This window comes from Poecilia mexicana, unplaced genomic scaffold (assembly GCF_051168715.1).
Source record: "Poecilia mexicana isolate PSO_F unplaced genomic scaffold, ASM5116871v1 scaffold_15, whole genome shotgun sequence".
Lineage (NCBI taxonomy): Eukaryota > Metazoa > Chordata > Actinopteri > Cyprinodontiformes > Poeciliidae > Poecilia > Poecilia mexicana.
The window spans coordinates 26993048-27018199 of NW_028263384.1; the positions used below are offsets into that span (position 1 = coordinate 26993048).

General features: G+C 38.6%; 1 protein-coding gene across 1 annotated transcript in view; it reads right to left on the reverse strand.

The window, feature by feature from the left end:
- Nucleotides 1-25152, reverse strand: part of LOC106930920 (stromal membrane-associated protein 1-like) — a 90951-nt gene that overhangs the window by 28357 nt on the left and 37442 nt on the right. Inside the window, exons 7-8 of the mRNA XM_015008777.2 lie at nt 14685-14745; nt 614-732 (exon numbers count right to left, since the gene is read on the reverse strand). Coding sequence (XP_014864263.2) covers nt 614-732; nt 14685-14745 — 180 coding nt within the window. The remainder of the gene's footprint in view (nt 1-613; nt 733-14684; nt 14746-25152) is intronic.

Consider the following 25152-nt stretch of genomic DNA (forward strand, 5'->3'; position numbering starts at 1 on the left):
TTTTTATGTTAAAGATGATATTTCATGTTCCAATGTCCCTAAAAAAAATCCAAACCTAAAATGGAGTCTTTAGCTCATTTAGAAAGTTGAGTCCCCACGCGTAACCACCTAGTCACTCGCTAAAAATGGTCCTCACGTTTCACCTAATACAAGTACGTGTGTGTGTGTGAGAGTGTGTGTGTGTGTGTGAGTGTGTGCGCGTGCGTGTGTGTGGACTCCCTCAGTGGCAGTCTGTCTGAGGTGATAAGCAACTGATGAAAGTCACCGTGTGTGTGTGTGTGTGTGTGTGTGTGTGTGTGTGTGTGTGTGTGTGTGTGTGTGTGTGCCCTTGTTTGTAATACCTTGTGGGGACCATTTGCCTGAGACATACGACGTTATGGGGACTCACTGCTCACTGGGAACGAAGCCTGGTCCCCACAAGTGGAAACGCTGTTTTTGGGTCAGGGGTTAGATTTAGGACTAAGGTGTGAATTAAGTATTGGTTAGGGTTAGCGTTAAGTATGTAATGCTTATGGTTAGGGTAAGGTTCAGGCTGTAGAAATAAATGAAAGTCAATGGAAAGTCCCCACAAAGATAGCTACGCAAACATCTCTGTGTGTGTCTGTTTGACTACCTGATCATGCTTTGTGTTGTTGGGGGAAAGCGGGTTGGACACCATCGGTCCAAACAGATCCAGCTCATTCCCGCCAGGACCCGTTTGATCAGAACCTTTCCCTTCTCCCTCTGGAGCATCTAGAAGACAGGAAAACAGAATTTAAATCTGAGTTTCAGCTTTAAAATAAACAAAAAACCCTCAGAAGGTGGGATCCAAACACCTGGACAAGCTGGAGAGAGAACTGATAAAAAATAATTTTCACTGAATCCCGACTGATTTAGTTTTAGACTTTGTGGAGAAGTAACTTCCCTCTTATTTTTGGATTTGTTGTAACTCTAAAGAAAATGGAGCTTTGGAAGCTAAAATGCTACTTGGCACCCTGGTGTTTGCAAAGCAGCCAATCCAGGAGTGGCTTTTGTTTTCTTCTGTGCCGATTGGCTGAACCCATAATAGCAGAAATAATGAAGACTGTGAACGTTAGCTTCTGCCGTAGTGGTAAAACGGTTTCCTCTGTACGCATTAATCAATCAGATGGTTACAAAGTCGGGGTTTTTTCAACTGAAGGACATTTCCAAGATTAGAGGACTAAAGTCTCAGCAACATCTAGAGTAACTCATCCATGCGTTTATCTTTAGTCGCATTGATTACTGCAACAGTGTCTTCACAGGTCTGCCTAAAAAAATTGATCATATCCAGAACGCTGCAGCTGGAGTTCTGACTAAAACCAGGAAGATTATCGTTAGTTTATAAATCACTGAACGGCTCAGCACTACAGCACATTAAAGATCTGCTGTTGTCATAGCAACCTTCCAGACCTCTCATGTCTTCTGGTCCTGGTTCTGCTCTGCATCCACATTATCAGAGCCAAACATGGAGAAGCAGCATTCAGCTTCTATGCACCACAAATCTGAAACAAACATCCAGAAAACTGCAAAACAACTGAAACACCGAGTTCCCTTAAATCAAGTCTAAAATCTCCTTGTTTAAGCATAAAAACCAAAAAGTGACTCTAAATCAATCACAAAGCATTAAAATAAATCAGAACACAACTTGCTAGACTTGAGTTCTGTATTTTTTAGCTATGACCTGATGCTGTGCTCAGTCTGCTATGACTCTGGTGGGATGAGCTCACGTCACTCATGGAGGGAAAGGAGAAATGCCTCCACAGGTTTTCTTAAAATCTGAAATCTGTCCGGTTCTTTTCCTCAAGGTGTTAGCCTCTGGTCTAACTGGGTCTGGATCCTCTCTGCCTTGCAGCTCACTGGTTGCTTCAATCATGTGGTCACCTGGGGGACACCTTTCAGGTAAGAAAACAGAAAACAGAAGATGGAGAGAGATGGCAATGTTGTTTCAGGCAGACCTTTTTGTACGTGGGAGTTTTTCATGAAGCTGATTGCTTGCAGGAACTTCCTGAAGGGCAGGAGTTGTCTTTGCTCCGAGGGTTGCAGGAGCAAGCCTTTGCCTCAAGCAGAGAAGTGGGGGAAAGGTTGGTGGAGTTCTGAGAAACATCCTGTTTTTACCACGCATGGTTATTTTTACCCTTTGAATGCACAACATCTATTTTCTACATGTTCATTTTTTTTAAATAACAATGGTCAGAAACATAAAAATAAACCAAAGCACATCATTTCCACAGACCTGTCGCTATAAATCAGTTAATTACATGATAAATCAAAACAACCTCCATAATTTTCCAGTTGAATGATTTAACATTTTTTCTCTTTTTACCAAAAACTGGATGATAAAACTCTTCAGTTTAGTGTTTTGGTTTTTAACCAACCATTTTTTGAAGCACAATTTAAGAGTTGGGTAGTAACTAGTTACATTTACTTAGGTAAATATTTTGAAAAAATGCACTTTTTCTCCCACATATTTATATTTTCTGTTATGCAGACATACAAAAAAAGACAAAATAGACAGAAATTAAGAAACATACATTGCAATTTTATTTATTTTGGATATTTTAAATGTCTTCCAGTTCTAGTGTTAAATGTTCATCATAATTCAAAGTGTATTGATCTAAATTTTAAATTATGAAAATGTGTTATCGTGACAGTAGAGTTTCTCATGAAAATATATAAAAATGTCTTTTATAGAAAATAAAACTATTCTGAAAGCAAAAAGGGTTAAAAGTTCTCATTAAGCTTTAGAAAATTACTTTTTGGCTTTAATGTGTTTTCTACCATTAGCTTTTGTTGTGTGGGTGTTACGTACAATCACATTTGGTAATAAATGGACATGGTGAGTTTTAAATCTTAACTTTTGAGTTAAATAAAATATGCAAAAACATGTTGGTTTCCACAAAAATGTAGATTTTTGTACCTTTGTTGATAATTTGGTAAAAAAAAAAAAAAGACAGCAAGAAGTTAAAAGCTTTGTTCATAAAGTCTATACTGAAGAGTTCATATGAAAATGAGTGGATTTTTGAAAAGATAATAGCTCCGCTGCACATCTTCAGCTTAAATAGACGTTTCAATATGCAGACTAAAAAAGGAGCGCTGTACTGATAATTTCACTTTTTCATTAATTCATCCATTATCTGATGTTAGAGGAAGGGGATTTAAGTTCTTAATGTCTCTCACTGGAAATGGAAAGTCTTTTGAATCTCTAAGGCTTATTTTATAAAACCCAAGTCATAAATGTCTGAAGAAAAGTCTTTATTATTTAATCTTGACCACTTAAAGTCACATATAGTGGACGCATATTCAAACACTTTCATAAAACACTTCTTGAACTTAACCCATGTTTTGCATTGTATTTGGATTTTTATTTTTCAAATACAAAAAGATACATACAGAGATGTTCAAAGTGCGGTTTGGTGGCTATTTGTGGCTCCTGAACTGATTTTGTGTGGCAATTTATCAGGGATAAAAAATAGTCCTGCCAGCTCAGGTGGTTCTTGCAGATGGAATTTATTAATTTTTAAATTAATAATAGTTACTTACAATGAAAAATGTTTGCCACAACACAAAATATTAATAAAAACACTTTTTGTTTTGCATCCTCATTAAATTCATAATTTGACATCCTGTGAGTTTTACTCAAAAGCAGACTCTGTTCTGTTTTAAATTAACTTATTAAATTTAGCTAAACACAGAAAGAAAGAATAAAATCTCTATTTCTATTTTTTTCCAACCAAGCCCAAAAGAATTAGCAACTAGATGCCTTTTGAAAAGCAAATATGTAAAGCTTTTTTTATATATATAGATTTTTGTAAGCTTTATATTTGCCTTTCCTAGAAAATAAACCAAACAATTGGTATTTGTGGTGCTAGTAAATATCTAAGATCTGAAAGTACCTTAACCCCTTTCTAAAAATGCTTATAGCTACCTGTTTTAATAGTTCAAGCACCACATATGATTTGATTTGCATAGTGAAAACCATATTTGCACTTCCTCTACTAGCTCTTTGGGGAACAGCCAATCAGCAGCAAGAAAAATGAAAGACGCTTCTGGATTGACTGGTTTGAAAATGGCAGCCAATGACATGTCAAGTCCCAGATATTTCAGCTTTCCAAGATGCCTTTCCCATCAAATGTTTTAGATATACTTTCAGCAGATTTGTAATTTAATTTTTTCTTTTTTTAACTACATATTTTTGGGCTTCACGTACTTTTAACTTGGCGATTTGTTTGAATACCCCTGCTGCACTGTGTTGTGGATGAGATGGATTGTTGATTAAATTTGCTAACAATCTGCCATATCGTACTGACTCAGTTGTCCTCAGGAGTGCAGTGGTTTTCCCAACTCTATAAATGTTTAAGTTTGTTGATGCTTCTGGCACCTTCCAGCCTCCAAGACAAGCATCAGTTTCCTTGCACACAGGATCTATAAAGATCACTGAAGACATTTAGCTGGAGGAAACTGTCATATAAAGAAGTGGGTCAGGATGATAAGGGCTAAACTATTTGTGTTAATAAATATGTTTTTAAAAAGTTGATAAAGATCTTAAAGAGATATAGTTTTATGTGTCCTGAGACCAACATTTATGGAGCCCAATTGGGGATATGGAAAAATATTTTTCTTTTGCGTTCTCTCACAATAAATTAGCAAACACTCCCTGGTCTACTTTGTATCCAGTCACAAAAATGTCAATTTAAAATTTTAAATATATACACATTTAAAGAGCCTCAATGAAAACATGTTTATTCTTAATTTTATTTATTCAATGCATGTTTATATCAGTTTGTGTAAGGTTGAGATGGAACTGCACATGAAAAATCAGTTCATGCGGCATAATTGAATACTGAAAGTTTTTCTGCTATAAGGTTTTCTTAAGGTTTTTCCATGTATCAATATCTAGTTTGTGAGATATCTGAAGTAGGGCTGAAACGATTCCTCGAATGATTCGAGTACCTCGATTACTAAAATTCCTCGAGGAAAATTTACCTGCCTCGAAGCTTCGTTAATTTATGTTTTATTAGTTAGCGCACCGTGTTCCGGCCGGGACTTCATTTGCGTTGCGCGGAGCTCTCACTTCCGCCTCTGAGTTGTTGACAAAAGCTAAGTCTCAGCGGCCTAAAGTCCAATCTTCAAGATTGGCCCGTGGGGATTTTATTGATTGATGATAATGCCCGACTTTTTATCGTTTTTGGGGAACCAATAAGCATCCTTAAAATGACTGGGGGAATGCCTGGAGTACGGCAGCATTTCTCCTCCGGGGCTGCTGGTTGAAAGCGAACGGCGGGAAGAGCGCTGAGGTGAGCGGATAGCCTGAACAGGGCGGGCGGCTGAGTAGCTGATGCTTACCGTGTAAATGTAGCTTTACCGACGAACCGCACAATAAATTTCATATCCCGGTCTGAAGAAACGGGTGGCGGAGCGCATCGTACATGGCTGGTAGATGAGTTTCTGAGTGTGACCAGTGAAGGTGTCGTAAATATCCCGTATTGCTTCCCCCCGTGTTCGTCCCCCGGTCTAACGGTTCGTCAGTCCGCTGGTCTATTTCCTCCCCTCCACCCCATGTTCGTTCATTCGCCCTCTCCTCCCACTCCAGGCGGCATTTCCCGTATTTTCAAACCCAAAGCGTGACAGGTTAGGTGGCAAGGTGAGTTTAATTAATCTATTAAACTCACTGAAGATGAATACATAAACTAAAAGCTGGATTGTAGACATTTTTTATAAGCATATTTGTGAGTCTGCCTCTTTGTTATTAAATTCAATATAATTTCAGATTTTTCTATAACTTTTCTTCTGGTTAACTTAGAAAGTGAGCTATTATTGTTACAGGTTAGTTTTCTAAACTACAAAAAAGCAACTGTTACGGATGCTCAAATATGAAAAATTGGACTGATATTGATATCTGATAGTAACACCGGTATTATGCCAGATTTACCAATATTTCATTTTATAATTTTTTTTTATCCGATTACTCGATTAATCGTAAGAATAATCGATAGATTACTCGATTACTAAAATATTCGTTTACAACAGCCCTAATCTGAAGTTCAAACTCATATTCTTTAGGACAAAAATGCACCACAAACCTACATGTGAAAAATCCAAAAGCAACAAACCAGGCCAAACATGGGCTTTCCATCTCTTTCCACCCCTTCTAAGATATAAACAGAAACTTTCCATAAGAAGGAAAGAAAGGAAAAAATACATCCAACCTATTTGGATTATTTCTGAGTAATTTTCACAAAAGTCATTTGACAGTTTTGATAGTCTCTCTTTTGTGCTGGAAGTCTGAATGGTTACTAAAAGGCTGTTGAGATGAAACCAACGTTGCAGTTTCATCTCAACGTTACACAAACTGACAAACGTGCAGTAAATAAATGAAAATTAAAAACATAAACATGTTTTCACTGAGGCTCTTTAAATGTGTTTATACTTAAAAAAATTTAATTGTATACAAAATAGACTGGGGAGTATTTGCTTATTGCGAGGGAACGCAAAAGAAAAAAAATTCCCCATGTCCACTAGGGGGCTCTGTACTTTTACGAGGTAGCGCAAAAGAAGAAAAAAATCCTCCACGGGGCGCTGTAAAAATTAAACCAGCTATTTAAATTCACTCTTTTTCTACCAACACAAGCTACAACTAGAGCATGAAATGTAGTTATCAGATTCTGCCATGAAGGAAATCTGGAGTCAGGAAAGGAGGTAAATCTCATCTGGTCACCAAAGCTTCTGTTTATGTTGGTTTATTAAAACTAAGAATCCTTTCTGCATCATTTCACTGCATGATGACTTGGTTATGAAATGTGGTAAAAGTTAATGATTAGTGAAGTCTATTGCACTAAAAGAGCAAAAACACATGAAAAAAATAGAAAGCTGAAGCAAGCTCTGAAAAATATGCTTTGTTTAAAAGAAGGTTCTCTGGAGTCTATGTGGGGGGATACCAGTGTGTTCTTCCTTTCCTGCCGACTGGTATTAAGAAGTCGAGACTGTGCCCAGGACACATTAATCACCCCGAGCTTCCAACAGAAGGCTGTGCTGCTGACAAAAAGTTGGCTGGGTGAGCAGATTTATGCTGAAGAAAGACAAATTATTATCCTTCTACTTGCATCCCCAGCAGCAGCAGAAATTCTCCAGGCTGGGTTTTGCTTTTGCAGCTTTCAACAGTTCAGTGAGGGTGAGTCTGAACCGACTGTAGCATTAGATTCCTGTTGGGTACAAGTGTTTCTCTCAATTATTGTTGCCTTCTTTTCTAAAGCTGCTGTTAAACTGTTACTTATTACGCCATGATTGCTGGTGTGTCGGAGTGCTGGTATGGGTCGACCATAAATCTATCTTTACGTGAGGAAATTAGGTGCACTTAGTGGTGCATTAGGTCCCGTCACATCTTTACAGATAGACTACATTGCCAAAAGTATTCGCTCATCTGCCTTGACTCACATATGTGGCATCCCATCCCTGATCCATGGCCTGATCCATGGGGTTCGATATGAAGTTGGTCCACCCTTTGCAGCTACAACAGCTTCAACTCTTCTGGGAATACTGTCCACCGGGATTAGTATTTATGGTGATTTTTGACCATTCTTCCAGAAGCGCTTTTTTGAAGTCATATACTTGGATGAGAAGGCCTGGCTCTCTGTCTTCGCTCTAATTCATCCCTAAGGTGTTCCATCGGGTTTAGATCAGGACTCAGTTCATCTCCACTATACTCTGCCATCCGTGTCTTTATGGACCTTGCTTTGTGCTCTGGTGCACAGTCATGTTGGAAGAGGAAGGGGCCAGATCCAAACTGTTCCCACAAAGTTGGGAGCATGGAATTGTCCAAAATGTCTTGGTATGCTGAAGCATTCAGAGTTCATTTAGCAGAGCTTCTGAAAAACAACCCCACACCATAATCTCTCCTCCACCAAACTTTACACTTGGCACATTGCAGTCAGACAATAACATTCTTCTGGCAACTGCCAAACTCAGACTTGTCCATCAGATTTCCATCAGGAAGAAGTGATTCGTCACTTTGGCGTGTTGTACCCCACTGCATCCGGCACTTTGCGTTGCACTTGGTGATGTTTAGCTTGGATGCAGGTGCTCCATGAAGCTCTCTGCGGTCTGTTCTTGAGCTAATCTGAAGACCACATGAAGCTTGGAGGTCTGTAGTGATTGGCTCTGCAGAAAGTTGGCAACCTCATTGCTCTATGCACTTTAGCATCCATTGACCCCACTCCGTCAGTTTGCGTGGCGGAATTGCTGTCGTCCTCAAACGCTTCCATTTTCTTATAATAGAGCAGACAGTTGACTGAGCTCCAGAGATTGGCCCATTCTTTCACAAATGTTGGTGAAAACAGTATGCATGCCTAGCTGTTTCCTTCTACACACCGGTGGCCATGGAAGTGATTGGAAAACCTGATTCCAACAATTTGGATGGGTGAGAAAATGCTTTTGGTAATATAGAGCAAATATAGGGGGATGAAAGTTATATGGTGCGTTCATACCAAGCGAGTTTGGAGCATCAGGTTTACATTCAAAGTCTATTAGGAGGCGTGTCGAGGGCCGTTGGCGTTTTGAGTTTCTAGCGTGGCCCGATTTGAACCGTTTGGAGAATTTTGAGCGTTTGATGCATCGAGTGCGTCCAACACGTCAGACACTTCACACAGACATTTGGTGTGAACGCACCAAAATGCAAACGTGTCAAATTTGAAGCGTCAGATGGGTTTAGTGTGAACGCACCAAAAGAATTCACACTGCAAATACACCAAATCTTACCAAGTAAATTTGGTCCAGTTTCAAGAGAAAATCTCTTAATATGCTTGAAATAAGACAAAATAACTTAAAAGTAACTTTGTAACAAGATACAAACTTCTTTTGTATCTTGTTACAGGTGCTAGTTTTAAGCAAATAAACTACTAGCTTAGTTGGCAGATCAATTGACTTAGCATGGGAAAGTGAAATAACACCTTGTTCAATCTATGCAACAAAAGATTTGTGGAAGTTTTAAAATAGAAAAAGGGATTTAATTCAGTAAGTTGGGATGCTTGTACTGCAGACTTATTGGCATGTTCGAAACATTTATGGCAGTCTAGCTTTGGCAACTTGTGTGGGAAGGTAAAGTGTTATTCGCTGAAAGCAGGGTCTTCCTACACCACTGAGATGTAAGGCAGAAACACAATGGAGGAGCTGTTATAGACTCTGGAGACTGTTGTGTTTAAAAGGTCAGCAGTTTCCATCAGTTCTCACTGAAATATCCTGAAACATGTTAATTCTTCTTTACAGTAATCCCAGATCTCCTGACCTTTACAAAGAGAATATTAGGGGTTGCACTGCTGCTGACTGTATTAAAAGCAAAGAGTGATAATAAAGTCTTTGATTGTATGAAAAAGGAATAGTTTAACATAAATTCATCCATAGTAATTCAATCTAAACATCTTATATTTAATGGCTTCATCAGGATGGTCATAATCCAAAACAGAAACTGGAGGAGAACTGGAGTAAGACTGCTCCTTGGGGTAAATTTGGGCCCTGTTTTTACTCTCATGGCAGCACTGCTGCACCAACTGAAACACAAAGCAACCTGATCTGAGAGAGCGCAGGGTTTACTGAAAACAGAGGAGTAGCATTACCTGAGAGATGGAGCAACAGAGGGATTGATGAAGGAGATGCTGAAGGCACACTGCCGTGTATTTGACTTATTGATTATGTGTGAAATCTCATCCACCCAGTGTGGCTGGAAGAGGTGTAGTGTTGGTTATTTATAGCAATCTCTCTCCTCCATGCTGCGGTTGGGAATTTTTGATCAATGCCGTGTCCATGGGGCTCTGGCTGCTCTGCCAGCACCTCATCCGCTCAGCTCGCTCCGGCACAGTGCAGCTCCGTAAAGGAGAACAACTGCATATTAGAAATTCATGAAGAAGAAACCTTGAAGCAACCTGGCCTGTCATGTCTGCGCTGCTGCCGTTTAGATTTAGGTCAACAAGCGCGGAGAACAATGCTACAGTGGTTAACCGGCGAGCCCACACTCTGTCGTCAAAATGTCACAGGTTTGAATCTAGTTCGCGACATCCGTTTAATTTTGCGCCACAGCCATTCTGATGTCATGTTCATCAATAAAACTCAAATACCACAGAGACAATGGCTTACTGTGACGGGTAGGCACAGTTAATGGGCATTTAATTTAATATAAATACGTATGACTTTCAAATAAAATACCCAGAACAACCGTAGAAATTACATGTAGAAAATGCTGAGTAATTATCTATAAATGTTAGCTCATATGTTGCAGAAATCTCAGGATCTAATGTTTAAAATCTCTATAGTTTATTTTTTTAAATGCAAAACCAAACCAAGAGTTCATACTATTACTGTTACTGTTAGTAAAATGGATTAAAACTACTTCTACACCTTTTCCCCCCACAAAAAAGTTACTGAAGTAAAGTAAAACCACTACTACCCACCTCTGCAGACAGATAACAACAAAACTATCTTATTAGCTAGCTAACATTTTCTGAATCCAACAGCATTACTCCACTTACTCGGTTTGTTTAGAAAAAACTGCACAAAGATTTTTGCCTTTCATTGGTTTTGTGCCATGATTCTAACACCGACATGCAGCTCTGCACAACAACGTGTCTGTCACTAACCCACTGGTGCTAGCATCTTAACACATATGTTGCGTTGAAAAGTGGCTTGGAAAAATTTTTCTGGTTCGTCCATAAAGCTACTCTTACATTAAGTATCAACTATAGAACAGCAGCCTGCGCCGCAGTTCGCTCTGAACCAACCACCAGGCAGCAGCTCCAGCAGGAGAAAGGCTTGCCAGGCATCGCGCCGGTTAATTTAAGCACGCTTACTGATCCCTCAAAAAACGATAAAAACCCAGACACCATCATAACTCCATGAAATATCCCCATATTGACCGAATTTGAAAATTGGACGTTATGCTGCTAACACTTGGCTTTCGTCAACAACTAATAGGCGGAAGTGAGAGCGTTGTGCAACGCAAATAATCACCCGGCCAGAACACGGTGCGCTAAATATTAAAAAAAAACTTCCAGGCATATATTTTTCTTCAAGGAATTTTAATAATCGAGATACTTGAATCATTCAAGGAATCGTTACAGCCCTACTTTTAACATTTAACACGAAAACATGGTGGGCAGCCCTACCACTGGACTTCACAGGTTTTCTGGTGGAAACCCTGAATACCATTAAAATCCCAGCATGCAGGTGATAGAAAACCTTCTGTTCACACTGCAAACTGACGAGTGAAAATGGTCAAACAGTCCCTAACAGCTGGTGCATCACCATGAAGAAGTGTGTTTTAATTAACTCCTAGAGGACAAATCATTTTCATAACAGACAATAAGATTAATTTATCTCTTACTGCAGGAGCATAATCACGCTAATGCCTTTATACAGTGGGGGGGAGGAACTCTCACGTCAACAGATAAAATTATTACACATCCACTGTTAATACTTTGCACTCATGTTTAGTCGTCTCCTTGAGCATCTCACAAGGTTGGAGAATAAAGAAAGAGCGATCTTTGACCGTTCTTTGGACACAAATGCAAGTCAAATATATATTGTCCTTGTAAATCAGATACAGTAGTCATGAACTGAGTTTTGTGGCCTTGTAAAATAAAATGGTTGATACATGTAGATAAGAATGTGTGTATAAAAGAATCCAATTAATATACATTTTGTGATTCTAATTCTGAATGCATAGTTGTAATTAAATGTTGACACTTTGAAAATGAAAATCTCTGAGAATGTAAGTTCTGTATCTATAGATAGTTTGAGTCTACAAAAGAGATTCATACTTGTTAAAAATAATATAGCCATGACAGTTTGTTATGAGACAAATAATCTGTGAAAAGATCGATCTCCTCCTCCCTGAGGAGAAACCACACCCCCATCTCTCTGCTGGAGAGCAAAAAGCTGCTGGCTAACGATGACTAGCATTAGCTTTAGCTGTTAAGCTGTCAATGTAATGTTCTAAATCTTAAATATACGCCTGACATATAAAAGAAAAAGGAAAGCAATGCTCTACTACTAATCATCAACACAACAACAAATGGATATTGTCAGTAAAACGTTTTAAGAACAAAAATAGCGAGGGAGAGTTCAGTTATGCTAGCTTGACTTTGATAACCTTAACATGTAGATGTGCTGTGGAAATCATTCTTTCAGTTCAATTACAAAACAAAAAAGGTGACCTACACACCAACTCTGACACATCATCAGTAGAGCAGGTGTTTAAATTAGCTAATCAAAAACTGAAGTGTTAGCTTAGCTAATAGCAATGGTAGCTAATCAACCTCCAGTGTTAGTTTAGCTAATAGTGTAGTGGTAGCTAATGTACCTTAGTGATCACTTATATTACTAATCTAAAAATAAACATCAAGACTAAAAACATAAAACTGTAACAAGCTGAATGTTTTTAGGTGTTGAATCCTGATATGTTAGCGACGTTGTCAGTTGCTATGGAAACGAGTCTACGTGTGGCGTAGCTGACACAGAAAGTGAAAAAGAGTGGTTTTGAGTTACTCTAACATTTTTTCTGAGTTATTTCCCTTTCCTGTGGCGCATTAGACTAAATTAATAATTCCTACATCTCCAGGTTTCACTTAGCTAACGGAGTTGCTCCACCGCAGCAGCGCGGCTGTGGATGGCGTGTAAAAGAATCGTCTTTTTGCCCTCCATTGTTGTGCGGATGTGCGAAATTTCCGGGTGTATACAATAACATGCAAGGGGTCCATAGCGATCTCAAGAAATGCACCTCTCCCGGAAAAAAAAAAACAATCAGGGCCTGGAGGCGGGGCTTAGTGCTGTTATTCGCAGCTATGCTAACTAGCCTGAACATTCAGAACAAGCTCTGCTATCAGGAAGCAGCAGAGAGCAAAGGAGGCAGGGAGAAGGTGATGAGTGGCACCACATGATACTGTGATTGACAAGTCTAAGACCCGCCTCCTGGATCTGATTGGTTGTTCTAGGTAGCACTGGGACTATCTGTCTCATACCATAATGTCATGATATAGTGACACTTTAAACAAATTATGTAAAACATATTTTTTTTAATAAAAGTTAAAATACTGCAGCTTTAAGGTAGATTTTTTCCATCTAGTGAGAAAATTTGATGAAGATAAGGTGAAGGGGTTGAAGTCGACCCGACTCTGTTACCCTAAAGACAAAGGCGGAAGTCACATGCATGGATCGGGTGACTTGGTACTGACGACTGAAGGTAAGCTGCAGAATTTGAAAGTCTAAATAAAACCCAGAAATCATGTCTAATCATAAGAATAAGAGAATATTTTTGTCCGCTATTTTTGTTCTGAAGAGGAAAGACTTATGATTTTATCTGGACTGCCAGCTTGTTTTCATTGAGTTCACTCTGAATTTATGAGGAAACTCACAGGTGGCTCATCTTTTAGGGGTTCAGACAAAAATGTCTTTTGAAAGAGAATCTGAATTACAACCTAGAGGCTCTGATCAAGTTAAAAACATACAGCATGACTCAAGTAGCGCTTCAGTCATGTTTATTTAATGGGAAATGAAAGTAGTGTCCATTACTGTCGCACTAGTGATTTTATAAAAAATAGCTATATTTCTCAGTATGGATTTGTTTCCCTACCGAATAAAGGGACTGAAATTTATTTTTTTTCTGTGAAATTATACTTAGATTTATTCATTTTCAGGTTCTTTATATAACCTCACCAAGGGCATTGATGAATGTTGAGGGCACTTCTCTCTTGAGCTTCAGCAACCCTTTAAATTTTCTCCTGGTCAACCACATCTTTTTGCAATTTAACAGACCACAACGTTCTTTCAAAGAACCATTTTACGAATGCAAAATGTGTTTTGGTCTGTGCAAACTACAGAAAACTAAAACATTTAACAAATCTGGACTCGGTGCTCTGCAGGAATTCATGTAAAAGGAAATAATTTGCAACCAGTGAGGAGGAGGATCAGCAAATTTCAGTCTTCCTGCGCCATGAGGAGAGGTCCAATTATGTACAATATGTGAAAATACCCATGTGTGAACAACATCACGCCACGCCTGGCTGTGCAGGGATCACAGGAAATGCACTGAAATGCTTGTCAAGTTGGCTTGTAGCCGTTTGAAGATGCAACAGGAGAGTGTTTATTTGCTTTCCATGATGCGGCTGAGAGCTGCTCAATTAATGTTCTGACAGGAGTACAACACTCCTGATCGTTCCTTACTCGGTTATTTATCATCCTCTTCTGTGTCTTTGCTTCCCATGAACCGTTTCACAGCTAAAAGGTTTAATTGGCTCCATTTCTTGAAAACAATCCTGCAGCTTTTGACTTGCTAACAGAGCTCCTCAAATAAACAACTAAAAGGTTTCATCACTTTGCTGGAATGTTTCAAAACTTTAATTTTGCCACTTATTTAGCTGGTTTAAATCTACATAAAAGTTATTGTAGCACAGAAAAAACCGGTGGGCTTTTATTGATTCGTTTGCAATTTATTATGAAAAATGTCTTGTCTCGATAAGAATTTTGATTTATAATCACTATAAATTTCAGTTAATGTTAAAGAAAATACTATTGACGCCATGAATAAAATTTCCCTTTGGGATCAATAATTTGAATTGGAAAGCTGTGCCATGCAGTTATCTAAAAAAAGGAAATATATCTTATCCTGATCGTCTCTACTTTAAAGGTAAAATGTTACGTCTTACCGAGGCCCAACAGATCCACGGCCGGTTCGGTGCTTTTCTTGGGGCTGGATCTGCACTCTGACTGCAAACACACACAAAAAATCAACAAAAAACAAATAAATACCATTTATTTTCACAAATAAACTTTCATTGGATGATAATTAGGAACCTGATGATATTTATGTCAAACTATGGTGACCTTTCAAGTTAACTATATTTTAAATACAGCACCAGATTATCCCAAAAAATACATTTACAGCAATGGCAAACAAAATGTATTCATGTTCAATAAATTAAAATATTCGTCTTCACGAGTCTAGTTTGTAAGAATTAAAGTATATTTTGAAAATAAAAACTTTTAAGCAGGTATTAAACATACTTTTCATTAACTCCACATTTCCATTATTAAAAATAGTAATTTTTTTATTGGTCTGATCCTAATTTTAAATGTCATGTTTTCATGCGCTGCTAAGCCTGGTAGTTGTTTGCAAAGGCAGTCATTCAATCCAGCGACCCGTCATGTTTTTGAGCTAAAAAATATTTAATGTTGACAGGAAATTTGAAAATATCACTTGATAACTATGTGTTATTGGTAAATTGGAAGATTAATATCTGAACACCAACTACAAAGTCTTAAAAATGCCAACACTAAAAAAAAAAATTCAGTAAATAAGCAATGCTAAGCCTGGTGGGGGCATAAGTAAGGCCTGGTGGCCCGCCAGGCTTATGATACACTGGGAGAAACCCTGTGTAAATAGTTTCCAAAGGGTTTGCAGTTTTGTGATCAAAACTGCTTTGAATACCAAAAACGAGTTTTTTACACACTTTACACTGAATGTTACTTTTATCTCCTGTTTAAATGCCTCACATAAAAATAAACACCACACTGAACACCAGTGGGAGCCTAACTGGAAGACAAACTGCAAGAGAGTTAACTTAGAACAACAAAAAAACGAAAAAGACGGTGAAGAATGTAGAGAAACAGCAGAGTTTAGAGGGGTTAACACGTGGTCCACGAGGGATCTACAACGTTGGTAACAAACCCAATTTCCCTCCGAACAAAAAGATCGATGGACCACATTAGCTTCAATGTCGTTTCCATCCAAGGCAATGAAAACAATTACCGTGTCCATGCCTAATCAAGGATGCTGGGGCTGCGGGTTGATGTGTGTTGGTGCTGCAGCAAAGCTTCAACAACAGCAGCACAAACTGCAGCAGGAAGGTCATTTGTGTTTAGCAGTAAATTTATGTTTTGTGCTGCGGTCACAGAAACGGATAAAGCAATGCAGAAAATATTACATTTGCAGAAAGAAAAGGAGGAAGAGCTTCAGCTGAGGAAGGGGATTTGTAAGAATAGACTTTAATTTAAAGTTCATGTAGACTGAAAAGTTTCAAGGTTACTTTGTATAATTATTCATTGAATAGGAAAGCTTCAGCCGTCTTTCTTGAATTGCAAAATATGCAATTGTTGGAAATGAGTCCTTAGCCTTGACCAATGACTAACGTGAGAACTGCGCATAAACTGAATAGGATTTATATCCAGAAATATCCTGTAAGAAAAGCTGAATAAATCTGGTAACACTGCAGGCTGGGGAGAAAAACCCAGACTCCTTTACGGCTGTCAATTTAATTTACAGTTTACATAAATTGACATCAGGCTGTCTTTCAGTGCTACAACCCACACAGACGCTATGAGAGGGAGAAAATTCATTAGAGAAAATCCTGAATGACATTTTGATGAAAAGCTCAAACCGTCCACTGTTGTTCAAAAAAGATGCTGACAGATGTAAGGCAATATTTAAAATCAGAGGAAAACTAACATCCTTCTGGTGTCTATAATATTTAAGAGAGGACGTAGCATTTATTAGTTTTTAATTATGATAACTTCCTACCTTTGGCAGGTTGATGGAATGAAGCGCAAACATTTGTAAATAATTAAAAAATAGATTTTAGAAAAACAAAAGATTTGTTGAATGAGTGCAGAATATGAAAAATAAAAAAATAATAAAATTGGAAATAAAATGGAAAGTTAAATGGTTGGAAAATGGAAAATGATTACTACTTTATATCATTCTGTATTTTTAAATACACTGGGAAAGTTCCCTTTTCTTTTGTAGATGTGATATTTGCCACAATAATCACTTTGACACCATTTATTTCGATATATTTTTATTGTTGATTTTGGCAGGATCAGTCCTCCATACATTTCCTCTCTGGACTGCATCTGCGTATTTTCAAGAGCTTTAAATATTAGATTTCTTTCTGAATCTGCCTCATGTTTCCTTTTCACCACAACTGAATGAGAAACATTAGCTACTACACATGGCTAATATTTTGTAGCATTAGCATAGGGTACAGTAACGCAAATTTTACAGATTGAGCTCCAGCACCGTTTATTCTTGTTTCGTTTTCTTTTGGACTTTTTTGGCAGCAGGATCCCCTTCATCCAATATAAAGTTTTAATGAGCAGCTCGTGTTTTTATTAGCTTACAGTAAAAAGCGTTAAATCTGAAAATGGTTGGATTTGCTAGCAAGAGATAATGGCGCAGCTTTAAAGAGAAAAGAAGAGATCGTGTCAAGTCTTCAGCAGTTCTGCATTTTCACAGCTCAAATGTAAATGTTCACTATATTACACAATTCCTACATTGTAAGAACCAGATTTGTGGAAATTGATTATCATAATATAATGGATTTAGTGGATTTCAGGTGTTCTCTCTTTCCCAGCTTCAGTTTACTCAACCTGTTGCTTCGCTGTGCAGAATTCATAAAAGCTTAATGTCAAGCCTCTGCCAGCTTGTTCTCTGTGCTGTTTTGCTGATGAGATGTCAGCCAGTTTTGTTCACCTGATAAATTTTGCATGCAAAAGCTAAATGCCAAATTCACAACCTTCTTTTAAATCTCATCTAGCCCTTTTCATAAAAGCATCACTTCTTGCCTTTGTGTTCATCAGATGAGGTATCTGCCAGGTGGATCTTGGTTTTTTGGATCCAGTTTATATCCTTGATTATTTTTGTAACATTATTAATGTTAAATGACAGCAAAACAACTACAAAAATAACCATTTAAAACTCTGTGAAAGGCTACTCTACCAAATTACATACATGCTATAAGAATGACACTGTTGCAATTAAGGTTGAGGCAGCTGAGAAAAATCTGCAATAAATTCCCTATTATGTCATAATTATGTTAATTATATTATTAGCACAAAAATGTGCAGAGATTTATTGATTATGTGTGAATTTCCACAATAATTCTCAAGAAACTGGAGGGACTGATTGATGTAATTTGGCAGTAAAGAGATAAAAACTGCATTGATGTGACTGACAAAAAATTATTTAAGCACATTTAATGTTTAGTCTAGAATCTAGAGGGCCACATAAAAAGCTACGGCAGGCCGGATTTGGCCCACGGGCCTTCTATTTAACACACGTGCTCTAGAATATCATGTCATACAGATTATTTCATCGTCCATCTCATAACAGAAAACAAGGTCACATGCTTAGCGATTGGTATGAGATAATTATTTTTGCATTGGTTTTTCTAGCAACATGGTTCTGTGCATTATGAAACTTTGCTGCTCCTTCAGAAAAAGCCAAACACTTTAAATGTTTTTACTGTAGTGTCATAAACTGAGGCTGAAATTGAGCCCAGGGGTATTTGCAGTGTCTCAGAGTCTGACACTGAGCTGAATTTGCTGGGACATTCACTCCTTCGAGGATTGGCAGCTGTCCTAAACGTTTCCCACTTGTCATTAATGCAGAATGATGAACTTTAAATTGTTTGGAAATAGGCTTTTAACACTTCCCATATTGATCGCCAGGCACAGTTGCTTCTCCAGGGCCATTGCTGATGTCGTTCCGCCTCAGTATTGTGTTTGCAGACACATCAATGCTCCTGGTTTACAGAGGCGGTCACGGTGACAATGATTAGTTAATCAAATGCATTCGAGTAGATTGATTAGAAGCACCTGGCTGATATTCTCCCTCCTATTGAAAGAGCAGCTTGTTTCTCCTCTCTGAGAGGAAAATCTGTGGGTAAGAAAGAATGAGGAGCAAACACAATCAGCGCAGAAGATAAAAGTGCATAAATGTAGAGGGGCGGACAGTAAATACAGCGACCAAGATTGGAAAAGATGGCGCAGGAAAAAATGACAGGAGGCGAGAACGGGCAGCTGACCAAAAGCAGGAGATGGAAGTGAAGAGAAGTGAGCTGAAATGGCATTACCAATGCACACAGCTGTCTATATCCAGAGAGGTGTGTGTGTGTGTGTGTGTGTGTGTGTGTGTGTGTGTGTGTGTGTGTGTGTGTGTGTGTTACACCCCAGTGAGCTGCACTGCTGCTGTTCTCCATCACTCAACAAGATCTGTCACTCAGTTGGTGACACACACAGACACATCTGCACAATCTAAAAGCTTTTGTCACACAGGGAGATTTTACACGTTAGCAATTCTTCGTCCCTTTTCCATCCATGTGACTCACATCGTGCCGTCAGTGAACAGCAACCACGCCAGGATACACAGGTAAAGAAGATATTCATGCATCTCAACGCTGCGTTTCACACAGTGGCTCATAATGTACTGGATAATACACTGAAAAAGATAAATAAATGGGAATGTCTGGTAATTAATTGAATACTTTGTAGAGTTGTCCCAATGCTAATGGTCCAAACTCTATACTATTTCTTGAGGCTTCTTTCTAGTTAAGAGCAGATGACATTTTAACCTCTTTGATTAAGGTGAAACCAATAAGTAGGGGATAATCTAGCTCCATTAATAAAATATACCGTAAAAATTCAACTGTCAGGACCAAATAGGAGGAGGGAAGGAAGATGCAATTCATTCAAAATGCTGCTGCTATGACTGGCAAACACTTACAAACCTGACATGTGGAGAAATTATTGGCTTTCTTAAACCAGCAAAGATTATTTCATCACATCTTAGCAATTTACCTTAGCCATGTCTCTTATCAGCCGAAATGGGTCACCGAAGACACATTTTTACAAGCCAGCTTTGCGGTTCCGTAACTCTACGATGTTTTTGCGCAATCTGAAAAATTCCAACAGTTTCTGAAAGAGGAGACGTTGCGCTTTCCAATATCGGGTTATTACGGTAATTACACTCCCGCCGTTGCAGGGAGCATGTTTTACTTCAATTTAATCTGATGGAACACTTTTAATAGACTGCATGTTGTAAATAACTGCTCCGGTTATGGAGAAATGGGCAAAAATATGTACTCACAGGCCATTTAAAGAACTTCATACAATTAAAATAAGCAAAAATATCCAGGCGGAGATTTGAAACTTAGGGTTAAAAACAAAATTATTCATAGATAATGAGATTTTGGTCTGCTCATTTCTGTGTATGAGCCGTTTTAGGGACTCTTGTCACTTCAAATCAATATAAGATGTTGCTGATCAAGTCAACATTTGCACTCGTACATGAAAATGGCTGCAAACTGGTGCTCAGTTATACAACCGTACATCTTTGAAAAGCAGAAGTGGAGTCTCCTGCACAACCTAAAAGAATGCAGCAAGTGGTTTCTGGATGGTAAAATCAACAAAAAAAAACAGTCGTCTTTTCCAGCAGCCATTGTACAGTGCGCACAGCGGTAAAATCAGCTGACCAAACATGCTAGAGTTCCGCTTGGGTTGCTAGGCAACGGGGCTTGGCTTGGCTGGGGTTGCTAGGTGACGGTGCAGCGGCTGTTTAATGTGATTTAACAAGAGGGGGGAATTTGAAATGGCTCACTTTCTACCAAAATATTAACAGGTTATGTTTGATATTTTCTTCATCTTTGTTCCTTAATTTTCCTGATAAAACACCTTAAATTCCTTCACAAATAAAACCTGCATTTCCTTCAAAGGCAGCAAACATAGTCCAGTAATTCTTGCCAACACAAACTGGTACCTAAACACACACAGAGGCTCGAAAAGCAAGCATCCACAGGGACACAAACACCCCAAACACACACAGTTGGGTGGCGGTGGAAGGTCACGCTGCGGTCTGACGCCTGAAGCGTGACGGCGGTGTTCAGGGAAAGAGTAGCTAATCAAATAAAACCCTGTCAACAAACACAAAAACTCACACACTCTCCAATTTAAAGCAGGTGTTTTTAGAGGTGAATCTTATTTGTCACTAAGCAGCAGAGCATTCTGAGCGTTACGAATCTTGTTTAGGCTGCGGTTGCGAGAGTGACAGCCCGCCTCGGGTTCAGGATTAGCTGGTTAGATTTAATGCCCACCTGTGTTGGAGCAGAAAATCCAAGAATATTTTCAAATTCAAGGGACACACACAGCTGGATTTTTCTTCTTTTTCCTCCTCCTACTCTTCCAGTCGCACACTTCCCCCCGAGTTTTTAACAGAAGAAATCAAAGCTGTATGAACATTTGTGCATCCGTGACGTGTTCTGGGCAACTCTGCGATCAAACTCGCAGTCTAAGCTGATTTGAGCCGTGAAGGAGGCGGATTGATGCTCACATTGTTGCCACAAAGCTCAAAATAACCATTTTTTTGGATAAAGTAATTGGGTTTATGGTTCTTTATGAATGCTTTTCTGGTTTCACTGAGCGAGTGACTTTAACAGCCATCATAAATACAAATCTCGAGCGTCTATTCAGAAAGAAAGAAGTTGGCAGCACATCAAGAGACGATTCAGTCTCTGGAGGAGTTTAATGGGCGGAAAAAATTTAAAATCAGCAGAAAACTTTATTTTATTTAGTTTGTAAACAAAGGCTCAGAAGGACAAAAAATGCTCACAGACTGTTCTATTCAATTAGCAATTACCAAGATTGGACCTTATTAGCTTGTTTGCTTTTTAGCTTGAAGTAACGTTTGCTCACTGTAGGCGGACCAACAGAGTTCAAACCACTGAGTAAAACACAGACTGGTTATGAGTAGAAAAGTGGAATAAAAACAGCCACAGCATGACTCAGTCACAGAAAACTAGCTGTTATTTTTAGCTACATGCTTAAACACAATTGAAAAGGGAAACCTGAAGGAGTTAAATAGTTCAGTTAGATTTATGTGTCTGGAATTATGCTGAAAATGCAGCACAAAAAAAGAGCGGTGCTCAACCTCAGCAGAAGTGATGCGCTCTGTGCAGGTGTTTGTGCATATCTGAATTAATTTGGGTCAGTGCGTGCATTCATCCTCACCTCCATCTTTGGTGTATGCGTGTTTCCTGGCTAAACTGCAAACCGGACTCTTTCCTCCACTAGAGCAAATCTGCCTTATGCACCAGCTTCTTCATTGCTGCACTATTGATCCCTTGACTGCACATCCGTGATGCATGAAGAGTGTGTGTGTGGGAGAAGATGTGAGACTCTGTTAGCTACACAGCGCTGCTTCTTTGGCTGTCCTTCACACCCTCCGCTCAAACTAACTCCAATCGACCATGGATATTTTTCTAGCCTCAGTAATTCCTCATCCTCCTGCTGCTTTATGTTTGTGTTCCTCAGTCACACCCAATCTCATGAGTCTCAACGTACAGAGCAGGGTTGTAGTAGGTTTAGGTCAGTTTAATTTTGACTTTTTATTTTGTCAATTTCGGTTAGTTTTAGGGTATATTTGTTAGTTTTAATTAATTATTAGTTAAATATTATTACATTTTAGTTTAGTTTTTATTAAATACAGCTCAGGAGTAAAAATAAGCAGCAACTGCATTTTTCTAAAGCTTTGTAGTAGTAGATTTAGTTTTTATTTTTATTTTTATGTTTTGGTTAATTTTTAGGTGCAGAACTCAAAAAGACCAAAAATATTGAACTGTGACTATGTATATGCAATCGATTGGGTAATGGATACTCAACAGAGGATACCATTTTTCAAAAAATGTATTTAACTATTGAGAACAACCAACTGACTCTCAGCTGACACAAACTGCTTGTGAGGGGAAACAGGGCGAGAGAAGTGAGAGAGTACCAAGGGCTGAAAGATATGACTGAAAAATGTATCACAATAACTTAGTTTCTCTTATATAAGTGTACGATGATATTTGCACAAGAAACTAGACCAAAAAAGCCTGGTAAGATTTTGTGTTTTTGCAGTCTTCAGCTTCCATTAGGAACCACCACGAGTGACACCATCGTCCATGCAGGAGAGCAGCCGCTTGTTGTTTTTGATTATTTATTCATGGGTTGGTAGACAAAGACAACATGCAGCAGCCGTCTTACTGGGTGACAGTAATTCAGTGTTTGCCACAGACACACAGAGAGTTAGGAGAAGGGAAGCGAAGGGAGACAGCGGTGGGGACAAATGAAGGAGATATGGAGATGAATGAAGGTGAGGAGAGAATGAAAACAACTGGAGAGATAATAAGAGTCTCCCCCTGAAAATCAAGGAGTGTTTTTGTAAAAATACAAGGGGGGAATACTCAGTGTCTCAGTAGAGATTTCCCATCATTGTCAAGGTTATTTCACTCGATTAAATAACTCTGAAACCAAGTCTAAACAAATCTGACTTAAATAAAGCGGCTGACTTCCTGGTTCTCTAGAAAACCATAGGCTGATTTTTCTAAAGCAGGGGTGTCCAAAGTCGGTCCTCGAGGGCCGGCATCCTGCATGTTTTAGTTCTCTCCCTGGTTTTACACACCTGCATTAAATGATGGCTCATTAGAAGGCCTAAGCAGAACATTGACTTGCTGAGGAGATTGTTACTATCACTAGGGAGAGAACTGAAACATGCAGGATGCCGGCCCTCGAGGACCGACTTTGGACACCCCTGTTCTAAAGCATCCCAACTGGTTAGAAAAAGTTGTAAATGGGTGCTCTGGTGCAGGTTTTGGTCTAAAACAGAGTTGTCATTTAGCAGTTTTTCTGCGTTATTTTTCCATTTGCTGTGAAGCTGCACTAACTTATTAATACACAGAAAAAATGCCAGTGTTGAATTAACACCCAAAAGTGTTTATATGTGTCCAAGTCAGCAGGTGTTAAAGTAACACTTTTGAAAGTGTTAAAAGATTGACACCCATTTTTCTTGTTAAATTAACATTGGTCTATAATACTGAAATGGGTTAAGAAAAGATAAACTTTCCATTTCTGTTCATTGTTTTGAATATTTTCCACTGGATTTGATTGATATTGGCACCTTGTGGGTTAATTATTTACTTTTTTAACACAACATTATGTTTTGTGATCAACACTACACTGGTGTTACTTTTAATATATTTTAACACTAACACCATTGTAATGTCAATGTGACACTCTGTATTGTTGAATTTAACACCAGCTTGGACACATATAGACACTTTTGGGTGTCAATTCAACACTGGCATTTTTACTGTGTACCTATATCTCCAGGTTTCATTTTGTGTCTTTTATACTGTGATTCAGGGGGTGCGAAATAATGCGATGCCATTAAAAGATTAATTTACTGTAGAGCTCTTGACATATTTTTAGATCTGAGGCCGTTTCTACATCCTCGTTACCATCAAACTGTTTCTACAGGCGTCTGGGCCGGCGGATCCCTTAGCAGCTCCTAATCTTTTTTTTTTTTTTATGTTCTGTGCAGCGATGGGAACCTTAATAGCAACAAAGGGGCCACTTCAACATTAGGTGGGTGATCAGAAAGTGCTGACTGGTGTACAGATCTGACGTTGGGCTTTTAGCTATAATTATAACAACTCCAAACAAGCAAGGAGGGTTAACAGCTTATTGGTTGAGTACACCCAATACTTTGCCATTAATGTACCTTTTTGTTCATTGAGGGCTAAATAAAAGCAGGTTTTAACATTAAAAAAGGACATAAGAGGAGAATATTGGTCATTTTTATCACGGTTTCCCACATATAATGTCATTCAGTGTGAAAAATATAGACCTCTGGAAGTCCAATCCCTCCTTGTAATTAAAAATAAGATCACCTGAAAGCCAAGCGCAGGTGAATAAATCGTACGTTTCTTTTGTACTCAATCTTTTTGAAGCCTTGAGTGCAAACACATCCTCCAAGATGCCAGCTTCCAATCAGTGCTGCAGTTTAATTATTGGCTGGAGGCACTGGATTGGAAGTAAGGAGAAAGACACAAAGGTGAGCTCTGGCAGTCCCAATCTAGCTGGATAAAAATAGTTCACAGAAAAGCAGAGAGAGAAGAAAGAACCACTTGATATTCTACTTTCAGAGCCTACTTGTATAAAATCGTACTGTGTGGATTTTCTTACTGTAGGATTGAATGAAGAGTGTATTTCATATCTGCTGCAAGTCTAATAAAAGAAGACTGAGTTGAAAAGTATGTACATTTATACAAGTATCTATAGACATTTATCCATCTACACGCTATTCAATATGAAGGAGTTCAGTTGAAAAGATGCTTGAGTGACTGGTGGAGGTCAACAATCAAGACGCTATGCTACTGAGTAAAGGAGAAAAACACCACATGAATTACTAAAAGGAGAAAATGAACTCATTTCAGCTTCAGCAAAGGAAATCTGAACCAGAAGGTTTTTGCTTCTGACTGCGAGTCAATGGAGGTTAGTCTTACTGAATGGTAATACTTTACTGTG